General features: G+C 40.1%; 1 protein-coding gene across 6 annotated transcripts in view; it reads left to right on the top strand.

The window, feature by feature from the left end:
- Positions 1-15,245, top strand: part of EPRS1 (glutamyl-prolyl-tRNA synthetase 1) — a 49,264-nt gene that overhangs the window by 1,130 nt on the left and 32,889 nt on the right. For all 6 annotated transcript variants that reach the window (XM_068153502.1, XM_068153500.1, XM_068153498.1 and 3 more), the window contains exons 2-9: positions 1,393-1,477; positions 6,120-6,219; positions 8,078-8,234; positions 10,473-10,612; positions 11,252-11,346; positions 12,807-12,933; positions 13,479-13,671; positions 14,167-14,338. In XM_068153502.1, the coding sequence (XP_068009603.1) occupies positions 1,393-1,477; positions 6,120-6,219; positions 8,078-8,234; positions 10,473-10,612; positions 11,252-11,346; positions 12,807-12,933; positions 13,479-13,671; positions 14,167-14,338 (1,069 nt within the window). The remainder of the gene's footprint in view (positions 1-1,392; positions 1,478-6,119; positions 6,220-8,077; positions 8,235-10,472; positions 10,613-11,251; positions 11,347-12,806; positions 12,934-13,478; positions 13,672-14,166; positions 14,339-15,245) is intronic.

Genomic DNA, 15,245 nt, shown 5'->3' with positions numbered 1-15,245 from the left:
TAGAGACTTAATTTGGGAGATTGTATAATTGTGTCAGAATTGTGTATGACAAATGAAATGTTTGTGTCAGGAAGACAAGCACACTCATCCTGCTTGTTCCTACTTTGTGCTATGCATCATGGCTGTGCACTGGCAAGAGTGTAGTAGCTTTTAATATCATTAGTATTAATTGCATAGCTTGGTGTACATCATACTTGTCATTTTCAAAGCGCTTCCTTGCATGTTGTTAAAGTACTTACCTGTCTTACGAACATACTGCGTAAGGGTTGTCGTCCTGACTTTCACGGATGGGTGAGTGAGTGATGGGAAGAACCACCTTGACTTACAGTTAATAATAAAAGCTTAATGTCACAAGAAGGTGTGCAGCTGAGCTAGGGAATTCACAGCTCTAGTGCTTTGTATTTAGGCCAGTGTATTAATAGCTTACAACTTACCCTGCCTTGGGTAGTCTGTCTTTTTTTAGGGAAGATAAAGTGCGTGGCACACTGGGAAGACTGTAACAGGTTAGATGCCTTTCAAGACCTAGAGTATAGTCTTTTGACTAGTTTTATTTAACTAATATTTGCCTCTGCAAAAGCTGGCTGTCTTTGTATGTGCTTCTGAGCAAAGCAAAAGAGCACAAGCTCCTCTACTTATGCTCAGCTCTGGACCAGAGCCAATCCAGAAGTACAGCCAATTTAGATCAGTGCTTTGTTTGAGCTACTCTGTCGTGCTGTAGAGCCTCAAGATCAGAGCAGGGCTGCATCAAGCTGCTTTGAATACAGGCACAGCTATGTTCTAGTTGATGATGTAGCCTGAAAACTTCAATAATTCTTTTATTTCTAGAGGCTGTCCTTTACTGTCACTGGTGAACTTCTTGCTCTGAAAATCCTGTATAAACTTCCTGCACTTCTGCATGGGTAGAGCTTCATGTGGCCTAATCATTAAATGGTTAATCATTTCATAAACATGAAATCAGGATAGTTAGTCTCATCCTTGTTCAGAAAGTACTGGTATGTTCACTAATTGAGCTCTTTGGTGCATATGTCAGAGCTGGAATGGACTGCGTTACTATACTGTTCAATAATCAGAAGCAAGTTAATTATATTCTTTATTTATTGGAGAGCAGGACTAATTTTTGCAATACTTTTTGGAAGCAAAATGTATTGCTGCGGACACTTGCTGAGCTCACTGCAGCTGACTGTATGCTGGACATGATCAATTTGAAGCTGTAAGCATTGCCAAGAATAAGAATGAGTCTGAACATTGATTTCTTCCCTGGGCAATCTTACTTGAAGGAGGCAGTCAAGTCACCTGGTCCTCTTTGATAAGGAATGTAACTGGTTTGTTGCTGCTGTGAAAGACAGCTTTCTTGGGGGAAGGTTCAGTATCATTTTCTTGTGTCTTTTAAAGGAGCTCTTCTGACAGTGGAGCATGTGAAGAATGATCTTGAAATTTCAGTGGAAGAAGGCAAAGAAACCATCCTTCGTGTGTCTGAGTGAGTGACTTTGCATCTCTCCTTCTAGCTTTGGGTCAGCAGTTTTAAAAATCATGTGGTTGTAACATTGAGAGTAACCTTTTCAGGTAGGAGGAAGAGAAGAATACAGTTTTATTTGTCACTGATGTCTCCTTTGCAGCACAGGCAAAATTGCTACAATATATTCTGAACTTGGTCTTTATGGAAAGAGTTTTTATTTACTTGCACTGAGGTCTGATTGTGTATGCTTTGCCAGTCACTTCATTGTTTAGGCACTTGCCTTTTTGAGGTTCCATGGTGCAAGGTTATTTTGTATTAGGAGAGATTGGTATGCATGATTCCTTGCACTTCTGCAAATGTGGTGGAATGAATCATAAAGGTTTATATGGCATTTTTTTGGCCTCACCTCTGCATATTAGTGAAGGCATGATGTTACCTCAGAAAAGTGCTAATTAACTATGCCATGCTCTCCAGATGTTCATCCATCTGCATCCTGTCTGGAAATTTGTGTAGAAATCTATTGTCTGTCCTGAAAATACTCTGCCATGGTAATAAGTTTGGGGCATGAAGGTAGATTTTATATCTGAGCAGGGTCGTATGCCTGTTAGAAATGCAGGACTAATGCTGGTTTGGGAAGTGGCATTGTCATCTTTGATTTCATATACCTGGTTATATCAAGATAAGATAGCCAGAGATATATATCTGATATATCAGTGCAAATCTCTGATGTCTAGTATCTACAGTAAGTTTTAACCCATAAATCTTGCAGTCCTAGCTTAAAGTATAATAACACTATAATGATTTTAGAATTAGTGATTATAGATGGAGTTTTTGAATGCTGCTTGTTTTTTGAAAGAACAGGGGAGAACCTCTGTTGCTCATGGACTAGCTGACAAGCTCAGGTTTTCTGAGCTCTCAAAGCCACCAAGGCATCATTAATTGGTATTCCTCCATGTCTTCAGAATGGTTATAAAAACAACATCATATTTTTATGTGGTATTGCAGAGACCCTGACTTACTCCCCATTAATTAACAAAGACTCTGCTCTTCTGCTGTCTGCTGAGCTTAGGGAAGGAGCTTGTCACTAGGTACATATTTCTGCAAAATCCAAGCACAGGGTGATTCATAGTCTTCAGTCAAAATGATTGTTTTACTGCTTTCTGTTTAAATTGTTAGACTTCAACTCTGATACAAGTTCTTTCCTTACTGTAATGCCTGATTTTACAGGCTGTCTTTTGCTGTGCCTAGTGTTGGCAATGAAATTGTGATTTTTTTGAAGTGAGGAGAGGCTGAGGGTGCTGGGGGTGCTTAGCCTGGAGAAGAGGAGGCTCAGAGAAGACTTATTGCTGTCTACAACTACCTGAAGGGAGGTTGTAGCCAGGTGGGGGTTGGTCTCTTCTCCCAGGCAGCCAGTACCAGAACAAGAGGACACAGTCTCAGGCTGCGCCAGGGGAGGTTTAGGTTGGATGTTAGGAAGAAGTTCTATACAGAGAGAGTGATTGCCCATTGGAATGGGCTGCCTGGGGAGGTGGTGGAGTCACCATCATTGGAGGTGTTCAGGAGGAGACTTGATGGGGTGCTTGGTGCCATGGTTTAGTTGTTTAGGTGGGTTAGATTGGTTGATGGGTTGGACACGATGATCTTGAAGGTCTCTTCCAACCTGGTTTTTTATTAAGATAAATGGAGCAGGTTGTGTTAGGACTTAAATGGTACAGCATTGATAATTTTCAGTGTGTTATCTACATGTGGGATGCGTAGTGGAGAGTGAATTGAATATGTTTGAGTTGTTTTCCCCTTAAGAAGCCTTAGTCAGTTTTTGGTTTCATTTTTCTCTCACAGCTTAGGCAGTATGAGTATGTGTATGCCAAAAGATACATGTGAAAATGTACACTGCTAGGATACCTGAGGATGATCCTGGAATAAAACAAGTTTCCTTTGAAAGAATTTGTTATTAAAGAATTTGTTACTACCGTCCTTTCTTCCCACTGAATCACTGTGGTGTGGAGGGGCTTGGGCTCAGCACAAAACTGGCTAGAGTTGAATAATGGGCTGTATGATCTCGGAGGTCTTTTCCAACCAACATGATTCTACAGTTTTTAACTGTGATGGAAATGGTCAGGATTGTGCAAAGCAAAAGCAGTTCTGCACTTTGGACAATGTGGATAATATCTAGAATCATGGCTCCGTCAGATGGAATTTTTTTGGTCTGTTAATGTCTTCTCATCCCTGGCATTCTGTTACATTTAAGAAGTTACTCTGAACCTCCATATTGCATTAATTTTCTCTTGCTTGGTTGTAAAATAATGTAAAAAAATTGATTCTCTATTTTAAAGTCTGTTAAAAGTGTAACTCAAGAAGCATCAGCTGAACCTCGTATCTCAGCTAATGCTTTCAGTAAATGGATTTCATGGCATCAATTCTGCCAAAGCTATCTTGTTTTGGCATGACTTGAAATTCACTTGGGAGATTTCAGACTACATTTTTTTAAGGAAACCATTTGTTCTAATGGCTTTACTTGAACAAGAGAGAACATTTTATTTGCTGTTTATCTGGGTTATCTTTTGAAGCACAGTTCAAATCTGATGGCAAACTTTTTCGCTAACTAGCTGAAGCTTAGCTGGCTGCTAGTTGGCTGAAAGGCTTATTTGTATATTTTTGCGTATGTGTATGTTTAGCTCCCCACTGTAGCTTTTGCTTTTAGTTTCATTTTATGGATCTTCTTATGCTGAGTCTTAGAAGCTTGAAAAGCTAGAAGCAAAAAGAACTGCAGATGAACAATGTTCTTTAGGTTTTGGTGCAGATAGCCCAATGAGACTGGCTGATCCGTTTGTACTAAACGTGAAACTTCCTTGATTGTTATTATATCAAGTATTCTTGATGTGTTTCATCTTCTATCACTTTTTCAAAAAAGTATATCTTTTCATGGATTTTTTTGCAAGGTTTTATGAGGGCTGTCAAAAATCCTTCTTATTTTACAGAGGATGCAGTAGGTGTAACAGGAAGTACAGAATAATGACAGAATAGAAATGAAACATTGTTGGGACAAATTGAAGCGTGACATTCAGTCTGTTGAACTGAGTGAAACAGAACACTTAGAGGAGTTCCTTTTTGTTGATGTCAGTGCTTGTTTAGAAGTGATTTTTGTCATCTATACTCATGTGGGACTGTGAAGATCAGTATCATAGTCAGGGTTGGAAGGGACTACAAGGATCATCTAGTTCCACCCCCCCTGCCATGGGCAGGGATACCCCACACTAGATCAGGCTGGCCAGAGCCTCATCCAGCCTGGGCTTAAACACCTCCTGGGATGGGGCCTCAGCCACCTCCCTGGACAATCCCTTCCAGTGCTTCACCACTCTCATAGTGAAGAACTTCCTCCTCACATCCAGCCTGAATCTCCCCACCTCCAGCTTCATTCCATTCCCCCTAGTCCTATGACTACCTGAGATCCTGAGAAGTCCCTCCCCAGCCCTCCTGTAGGCCCCCTTCAGATACTGGAAGGCCACAATGAGGTCACCTGGGAGCCTTCTCTTCTGCAGACTGAACAGCCCCAACTCCTTCAGTCTGTCCTCATAGGAGAGCAGCTCCAGCCCTCTGATCATCCTTGTGGCCCTTCTCTGGACACGTCCCAGCACATCCATATCCCTCTTGTAATGGGGGCTGCAGAACTGGACACAGTACTCCAGGTGGGGTCTCACCAGAGCTGAGTAAAGGGGGAGAATCACCTCCCTTGATCTGCTGGCCACACTTCTGATGCAGCCCAGGATCTGATTGGCTTTGCGGGCTGCAAGTGCACACTGAGAGCTCCTGTTGAGCTTCTCGTCCACCAGCACCCCCAAGTCTCTCTCCTCGGGGCAGTATTACCTGGAGAATCGATGCTTCTGTTGCATCATTCTTCCAAAGCTCTTGAGTAAATATTAATCAAAATGTTCCTACATAACATATTTCTGGCAGTATGCAGCTTTTTGTAATACTGTGTGTAAAGCAGAAAAGGAAGACAAAAACCCAATAAGAAGTATGCTCTTTGGAGAGCCTTTTGTCTCCAGATCTATTGAGAGTTTTCAACAGAAGCACAGGAAAAACCTCCAAATTCCAATTAGTCTTTTAGTTAGAGAAGACTAGGTAAAGAAAAACATAATGTAGGCAGCCAAGTTGGTTCAACAGGGGTAGTCTCTGTGAACTGAGTAAAGTGAGGATCAGATGATCAATTTTTTTTCCTCTGATACTAGCATTAAAACCATGGTGGAGACCTCTTGATTCCTCTGTGGATTCTCTAGGAATTCTCTTCAGAGTCAACCTTCTTGTATGAAAACAAATCTTAATTTAGCTCTTCAGATTCTGGAAAATGTGTAGCCCAAGTTAGAGTTGCACATTCCATCACATGTGGAGGGAGAGTTTTATTCTTGGAAAGAATAAACAGAATTTTATTGTAGTTCCTGTCTGTCTAAAAATGGTTTTATGTTTAGAAGCTTATTTGTGATAGAAGTACAAGGACTGATAAATGATTTTCCTAATTTTTTTTCAGTTTAAATCTGATGACTTGGTAACTGCTTGTTCACTCAGAAATTATTTACTGTTTGCCATGCATGTTTCTGCTCCCTGTGTGCAATTAAAAGTGAACCAGAGGCAGTAATTTATCTTTCTCTTTCCTGTTTTTCTTTAGGCATGTTTCGTTTACTGATGTGAATTCAATAGCTCGTTATCTGGCTAGAGTTGCTGGTTCTGCTGGGTTGTATGGTTTGAATCTGTTGGAACACACTGAGGTAAGAAGAAATTGTGTCTCTCTTGCTTTTGGTTGGGTTGTTGGGTTTTTTTACCCTTTCTTTTCCTTTTTCTTCTCTCTCTTTGCCTGTGATCAAAATGTTTGGGTTTTGTTTTGGTGTTGAGCGTTGGGTGGTGTTTTTTGAACTTGTGTTTGTTCTTCCACATTTTATTGTTAGACTGAGATTCTGACTGAGTTTTCTTAAGCTTATAAAGAAGAGTCATAAATCTGATCTTTGAATGGGTTGGTCTCTCCCACCCTTGTATCAGCAACTCCTAATATGAGGATTCACTCATACAAGATAATTCAGGTTGGGGTGCGTTACCTGTAGTTTTCCATCTTCACTTCCCTCGGCTGTGTTGCCATCAGTTGCTGCCTTGTAACACTTCAGTGTATCTCCAAGGAAAGTTGTGTTGCAGTGAAATACAGAATTAGTTTTTGCTGTATGTGATGGACCAAAGCCAACCCTGATTTCATTCAGTGAAACATGGTGGAACATCGCCACATAGATGGACCTTGTGCCAATTCCTGTACTCTGTAATGCTTCACTACTGGTGCCATGAGGGCATGAGAATTTTTGTGCTGAAGAGGGAACTTTTTGGTCTTCTCTGATTACAAAAGGTTATTAGGAACTGTGGATATGGTACAAAATGAAAGCTAGTTCTTCCTCAGCCTAGCTCAGAATAATCATATGCTGAATTTTAAGTTGGTAGTTAAAATTAAGAGATAAATTGAAATGTATTCCTCTGAAATTTGGAGAGGGACCAAAGGACTTGACTCAGCTCTTTTCTACAACTACCTGAAGCTAGCAGTAGTCACTCTTCAGCCCATAAAGCTAGTTTCATGAGAAGTGTTGTCTTAGTATATTGCTTGCATTGCATTTTAAAAGTTGTAGGTCTTGTAGCTATTTAAATTTTCTGACCCAACCCTTTAAGTTGAGTCCTGAGACCTCTGCAAACACAGTTTAAAGACTGGTATTTCTGGTAAAATATTTCCTTTTGTGCCTTTCAAAAAATAAAGTTGTACTTGAAGAAGTGCAGTGGCAGCTGCATTTGTGGTGCAAATACTTTGGAGTGTAACTGCAAGTGACTGAGCTGAATTCTGTGGTGCTGTAATTACATCTGTGCCTGCCACGTTGACTCGAACATTGGAAGGAGTCCCAGTGCAGTTTACAGAACACTTGCACATGAAATAGGGAGAGAGAGCTAGAATACACACTTGGTCTCTGGCAGGATTTAGGGATTCAGTTTATAGGCAGGGCTATGTTATTAACCAAGGGACTGATTCTGATTTTGTTGTTTATGTACTAAGATACATTTCCCTTTATGGAAGAAGAATTTTTTGTGGGGGGAGGGAGAGAAATGAGGTGGGAGAGGGATTTGATTTGCTTAAGCCTAAAAGAAGATGAGACACACAAGATAGGGACTGAGGGAGAGGTGTTACACTTACCCAGAAGCAATGGCAGGAAGATAAGTTAGGTGACAAATGTGTTATCTAAATAGTTGAAGGATAATGATTATGATTATGTACTGTGTGTGATAAATAACTACCTAAGAACTGCTGATTATTTTTACCAGTGGGAATAGCTTAGCTAAAGTTGGTGTTTTCATGGGTTTGAATACATCCTGAAGGAAGAAATCAGTAATTTAGTGTAGTTCTGGGTGAATGTTTCAGTATGTTTTATTTTAAATGCTCTTTAAGCACATATTATGATTTATCATCCAATATACTTGATGCTAATTTCCAGTTGATATTTTATATTCAGCTATTAAATGGATTGTGTATTATTTAGTTGTTTTTAACAGGCTTCTTCCTCATTCTTTTAGTAACTTTCACTATCTTTTGTCCCTCAAAACTAGATTGACCATTGGCTGGAGTTTAGTGCTACAAAGTTATCTACAGCCAGCCAGTTTCTGTCAGCGGTCCAAGAGCTCAACCACTGCCTGTCTCTAAGAACATACTTGGTGGGAAACTCCCTGAGTCTCGCAGACTTGTGTGTCTGGGCTGTACTAAAAGGTATCAGTATCTCACAGAATCACAGAATGGTAGAGATTTGAAGGGACCTCTGCAAATGATCTATTCCACCCTCCTGCCAAAGCAGGTTTACCTAAAGAAAAGGTGACACAGGAACACATCCAGGCAGGTTTTGAATGTCTCCACAGATGGAGACTCTATCACCTCTCCAGGCAAGCAATCAGTGTGTAACAGGAGTCTTGAAATTTCCTTTTTTAGTGGATCTTAGTAGCAACTCTTCCCTGTCTATCAGGCCAGATACAAAGTGTACTGCTTTGGCCTGTGGACACAGTCTCAAGCTGTGCCAGGGGAGGTTTAGGCTGGAGGTGAGGAGAAAGTTCTTCACCGAGAGAGTAATTCATCATGGGAATGTGCTGCCCAGGGAGGTGGTGGAGTCCCCATCCCTGGAGGTGTTCAAGAGGGGATTGGATGTGGCACTTGGTGCCATGGTCTGGCCATGAGGTCTGTGGTGAGAGGTTGGACTCGATGATCCTCGAGGTCTCTTCCAACCTTGGTGATACTGTGAGACTGTGAATCACCACTGACAGGAACCGTATAGCTTAGGAAACCCTAGATTTTTTTTTTAGTAGTTGTTTTTAATTGGTCTACTCTGTGCAACTACCTAAAAGGAGGTTGTAGTGAGGTGGGGATGGGTCTCTTCTCCCTAGTGTCAGGTGATAGGACGAGAGAAAATGGCCTGAAATCGTGCCAGGGGAGCTTTATATGGACATGAGGAGGAAAAGTTTCCTTAGTGAAAGAGTAGTCAGGCTTTGGAATAGGTTGCCCAGGGAGGTGATGGACTCACCATTCCTGGAGGTGTTCAAGAAACATTTTGGCATGGCACTCTGTCATGGTGGTGTTAGGTTGATGGTTGGACTTGATGATATTAAAGGCCTCTTCCAACCAAAACAGTTCTATGATTCTCTATGTGGAAATAGAGATAGGAATTTTTTTTTCCCCCACTGCTTTTCTGTTACCTGTAGAAGGGAGTTTTTGTTGCCTAAATATGAAAATTTGCTGTGGCCCAAAATTTGTGTACGTGGACTTTTCCATGACATCATTGTAGTGAGGAGATTTCTTTGATGTTCAGTTTGAATTACTACAGGTGGTGTATAGAGGTGTATGTTACTCTGTGAAATACCTTTCACAGGTTAAAAGAAGCTTTGATAATCTGTTTTAATGGGTTTAGTATTACATTTATATAGTATTACAAAGTGTTATGCTCTTCTAGGTGTATCTGTAGTTGATAGGTGTCAATCTACCATGCAGTACAACAAATCTCCTCCTGAAAGTAGAATAGAATAGACCAGGTTGGAAGAGACCTTCAAGATCATCGTGTCCAACCTATCATCCAGTACCACCCAACCAACTAAACCATGCAACCAAGCACCCTATCAAGTCTCTTCCTAAACACCTCCAATGATGGTGACTCCACAACCTCTTCGGGCAGCCCATTCCAATGGGCAGTCACTCTCTGTGTGTAAAACTTCCTCCTAACCTCCAGCTTAAACCCCCCCGGCACAGCTTGAGACTGTGTCCTCTTGCACTGGTTGCCTGGGAGAAGAGACCAACCTCTGCCTGTCTGCAACCCCCCCTTAAGGTAGTTGTAGAGAGCAATAAGGTCACCCCTGAGTCTCCTCTTCTCCAAGTAAAAGGCATATTCAAGATCAAAAGCTTATAGCTTTTTGTATTCTTTTCAAAGCAGCTTCTCTTGAGAGAAAGCTGAATGAAGTGGGTTTCTCTCCTTTTTATTTGTTTTTTCCTTTTCCCCATTAGAATCTCTCTAGTGAAGTTGTGTTCTTTGAAAATTAGATTGTGGGAATACAGCCTCTGACAAATAAAATGCAGTATTGATACGTGCTTCACTCAAGAAAAAAGTTAAAAGCATCAAATGTAAACACACTAGAGGGATATCCTGTATTTCTGTCTTGAAAAACAAGTTGTTGACTTTAAAGGGAAGTGATACCAAAAAATGAAATACACATTCCCTGGTCCCCCACACCCACCTTTTGCTTTGTGGCATCCAAGAAAGAATGAAGTATATTTTGGGTTTGCAGAGGGTTTATTTAATTTGCTGTCGAATTACTCATCTCTCCATGACTAAATGTCTTTTCTGCAGAGAGAATGACTTAAGTAGATTTTCTTCACAGTGATGGTAGTTTTTTAGTCTTAAAAATTGCTGTTGGTAATCATTCCATTTTCTCAATTTGATAACATGAGAAATGATTTGTTTTCTAACAGAGAGCAACGTATGGCAAGAGCAGTTGGAACAAAACAAAGCTCCCGTCCATGCAAAGCGATGGTATGGCTTTCTTGAGGTACAGCCTGCTTTTCAGTCAGTAGGAGCCAAGTGGCCTTCTGGTGCACCAAAAGTTAAAATGGTAAGATTTACCTGGGTCATCTGAAGACAGCAGCTTTATTTTTGTGAATACCCCATAAGGCAATTTCTTCTTAATTTTTTTTAAGGTTAGAGAATTGAAAGTAATCAGCTGTACAATACGTTAAGGTTTTGTAGACTCTTGTTTGAAGTTGTCACTTTCAGGTTTAGAAAGGCATGAGTGGTGGAGTTCAGTGCTTAAATGGCATAGTGTAACAATGGCACCTCTTAGCCACTATATCCAAAGAGCAGTGCTGCCTTTGTTTTCTGAGGAGAATCTTGACATCCTGAGAGCCCTGGGAAGATTGCAGTCTTAGATTGATTGAACTTGTTGATTGCATTCAGAGTAGAAAGACTAAGATATAATAACTTGGCTAGCAACTGTTTCCTTCTTTGGAACAAATAAGTACTGTGGTGAGACTTTTAAGTCCTGAATCAAATTTGAAGACAGAATAGCTTGAAACTCCAGAGTTCATCTTGTTTTGATGTACTGCAAATAATGTGAAAGTTGTGAAGAGATGAATTTGGGATCCAGTGTCTGGACCAAATCCGGTTTGAGAGGAGACCTTGGTGCAGAAGCTGTTACCTGGAGTTTCACATTTGACTAATGCAATCTGTAATTATGTCTCTGTCAATTTTTAAGGCAACAGAGAAGAAAGCAGATGTTGGGAAGTTTGTGGAGCTTCCTGGTGCAGAGATGGGAAAGGTCATTGTAAGGTTTCCTCCTGAAGCAAGCGGGTAAGAGATGTAAATACTTTAAGAAGGTTCTCTTTGTGTTTTTTTTCTTAAAAGGGAAAAAAATCCAAAACAAAAAACCTACCAGCTTTGGTGGGGATGTTAAATCAGCTTAGCAGGCAAGACTTTTAAGCCAAAAGGATAATTTAAAGCTTGGAATAGGGAAGTTAGTTGTCAGCAGGTGACACAGTGCTGTGCAGTGTTGGGGAGAGGAAAAACAGAAGGATGCCATTTGCATGGGTAATAGAGGTGAATGATGAGAGCTGGAATGTGCAAGTACAGTCTTGATGAGGTGGGTAATAGGACTTGCAGTGCTTCTCAAGGAAGGAAGCTTTGGTTTGAGAAGGGAAGGTTGTATGAGACAGCCTCTCTTCTGGAAACTTGACACACGTGTAATGGAGGCCTTTGGCCCAGCAGTCCAGGCTGTATGTAGTCCCAAAACACAAACTCAAAGATCACAAAGTGGAGGTGGGATGAGCCAGTTTAATAAATACAATTTTCAGCCAGCTTTTAATGTTCTATTTCTTTTTAGAATTGCCTGATGACCTGTAGAGTTTCTGTGATTGCATTTCTTCATTAAACTGGCTGTTCAGTGCCATGTGACTTGTGTAATAGTGCTTCTTACTCTCTTAGTTCAGTATAAACTGGTGCTCAAATATTATATGTTTTATATTATGTGCATGTGTGTGTATCACATAAACTGTTCTTGTGTTACTTTGGTAGCTTTTAGTGTCTGAATTCTGGTGTTTTGCTTAAAACATTGTTCTTTAGGGACACTATTTTTAAATGTATTGGGGGGGATTTATTTTCATTGTGTGAATTGGAGTTATTTTAATATTTAGTTAAAATGGACTTAGAACTAAATTTAAACTTCAGTTTAAATTGGACTTTTGACTTACAGTAAAAATACACAGCAATCAACATTTCAGAAAATTCCACTCTTCTGAATGGGATAGGTTCAGATTATCTGCTAGCTACTACTGAACATCATCAAAAGTTAGTCTATAAAATTGGAGATTCAGAGATTCATGGAATGGTTTGGGTTGAAAGGAACCTTGAAGATCATCTAGTTCCAGCCCTCCTGCTATAGGCAGGGGCAGCTCCCACTAGACCAGGTTGTCAAGGCCTCATCCAACCTGGTCTTGACACTCTTAATTTAGAGATTTAGGTCTTTTTAACTAATAAATGATAGAAAAAACATCATCTACTTTTATAAATGTCTAACACTTCAACAAATACCCTGACTTGGTTTTATTTATTAGACTTAAGTATTTTCATTTTCTCCTTCCCTCACAAGAAATAAACACACCAAAACACCCACCCAACCAAACAAAAAACCCCACACCCAGCAAAAAACCTCAAACAAAGCACACCAACCCACAAACCAAAACCAACCAACCCATCACATAACCTCTGGCTGAAGTATTGCTGGTGTATAGATTTACTTTTCACTTCCTTTTTAGGTATCTGCATATCGGTCATGCCAAAGCTGCCCTGCTGAATCAGCACTACCAAGTTAACTTTAAAGGAAAACTTATAATGAGGTTTGATGACACAAATCCAGAAAAAGAGAAAGAAGACTTTGAAAAGGTAGGGTGAGAAAGCAGGGAAAGCCAGTCACTGTATAGCTAATTGAAAGGCAAATGGCATGCACATCTGCTCATGCACAGGTGGGTTTGTTTTTTGCACTGGATTTTTATTATATCAGTCTTACACTGTAGTCTTATGCTTGGAGGAAATTTCCATCATCTTTTCCTTAAAAAGCTAAAAGTCCTTTTACTGGTAGCTTATTTCTTCCCTTTCTCCAACATGTATTTTGTAGCATGTAGATATGCCAATGCTTTCATTACACTGTTAGTTTCATTGTATAAACACTGCTTTGTCCATAACAAGTAATTTTTTTTCAGCTTTCATCTACCTCTTTCTTGAAGTTGTTTAAGTCTAATCTCATGTAATTGCAGACTGTGAATGAATGATAAGTGCCTGTCTCTCTTTTCTTTCATGCATATTGTCCTTATGACTTATACTTCCTGCACAGTGGAGCATTGAAAACACCACATCTGGCATAAAGAAGCTAGAGGTGTAAGAAAACTAGCTTTCCTGAATATTACAGTACACAATTTCACACTTTGCAGGTTATTCTTGAAGATGTTGCAATGCTGCACATCAAACCAGATCAATTTACATATACCTCAGATCACTTTGAAACAATAATGAAGTATGCTGAGAAGCTTATTCAAGAAGGGAAGGCATATGTGGATGACACTCCTGCAGAGCAAATGAAGGCAGAGCGTGAGCAAAGAGTGGAATCTAAACACAGAAATAACTGTAAGATGCTTTAAGTTTTCATCTTGCTTTCTTATCTTTTTAATTTAGTAGCAAAACTTGGTTCTTATTAACAAAGATGGGTAGGGTGACTAATTGCCTATCTTCTCCAAAAAGAGATGGGTGGCATTGCAACCAGCACCAGAACAAGAGGACACAGTCTCAAGCTGCACCAGGGGAGGTTTAGACTGGATGTTAGGAAGAAATTCTTCATAGAGAGGGTGATTGCCCATTGGAATGGGCTGCCTGGGAAGGTGGTGGAGTTGCCATCACTGGAGATGTTTAGGAGGAGACTTGATGGGGTGCTTGGTGCCATGGTTTAGTTGATTAGATGGTGTTGGATGATGGGTTGGATGCGATGGTCTTGAAGGTCTCTTCTAGTCTATTCCTAGTCTATTCCTAGTCTATTCCTATTCCATTCATTACTGCAATAAGAAAACATAGCTCTGTATCAACTTCATAGTACCTTAGAAATGTATTGATTTTTATTGTTCCTAGGTGTTAATAAGAACATGCAAATGTGGGAAGAAATGAAAAAGGGAACAGAATATGGACAAACTTGTTGTCTACGAGCAAAAATCGATATGAGCAGTAACAATGGATGTATGAGGGATCCGACTCTTTATCGCTGCAAAAACCAGCCTCACCCACGTACTGGAAATACCTACAAGTATGTCCACTTCTTCCTGGTGTGGCCTGTGTTTTTCTGCTCTTCTCAGGGCATTTACCATTCCTTAGTAAACTTTTTCTAGTATTTGGGACCTGATAACATTTTTCAGCTAAAATATGTTAACGAGTCTCTTAACTTTGTGAAACTTGTTCAAATGATTTTTGAAACCTGTCAGTCAGGTGTGAATATGTCACTTTTGGTCCATAAATATGTTCTAGCTCAGTGAAGAGCTTTGGGTCAAAATGTAAATTAAGACTTAATGGCTGTATCTTGGACAGCAAAGATGTTTGCTTTAACTCTTGTAGCTTGAACCAGAACCATGGTAACTTTACCTCGATACAGTTTTATATTGCTGCAAAACATCATTGCTCTACTTCCCTGAGTAGCTGCTTCCGTTTTCACAGCAGCTGCTGTCTTTGAGCAGAATGAAGAATTACTACATTGAAGGAAGCCTGCCTAATAGTTCAGGGCTTGGTTGAAACCTCTCTTTGCAGCTATACCACTCACTTGTTGGAAACCTTTATTTACTGTGTCTCTAACACTAAAGCTATGTCTGTGGCTTAGGGGGTTGTTCTTAAATATGTTGTTGCACATTATTCAGTATTTGAGGGAAAACCCCTCTTAAGTCAGCATTTGATATGTTTAAAAGGAACAGTAGCAGTGTAGGATCAATTTGTTGTGTGTGTGCTGTTTCAGTCTTCATCTGAATGTTTTCAGGATAATAAGAGATAGGGGACACCTTGTTGCTCTCTACAACTACCTAAACAGAGGTTGTAGTGAGGTGGGGTTCAGTCTTTTCTCTCCAATATGAGAATGAGAGGAAATGACCTGAAATTTTCCAAGGTAAGTTTAGATTGGATATTAGGACAAATTACTGAAAAGTTGGTCAGGCATTGGAATGGATTGC

This window comes from Melanerpes formicivorus, unplaced genomic scaffold (genome assembly GCF_026170545.1).
Source record: "Melanerpes formicivorus ecotype bairdi unplaced genomic scaffold, bMelFor1.0.p_v2 SCAF_26, whole genome shotgun sequence".
Lineage (NCBI taxonomy): Eukaryota > Metazoa > Chordata > Aves > Piciformes > Picidae > Melanerpes > Melanerpes formicivorus.
This window is presented reverse-complemented; position numbering and strand designations above follow the sequence as displayed.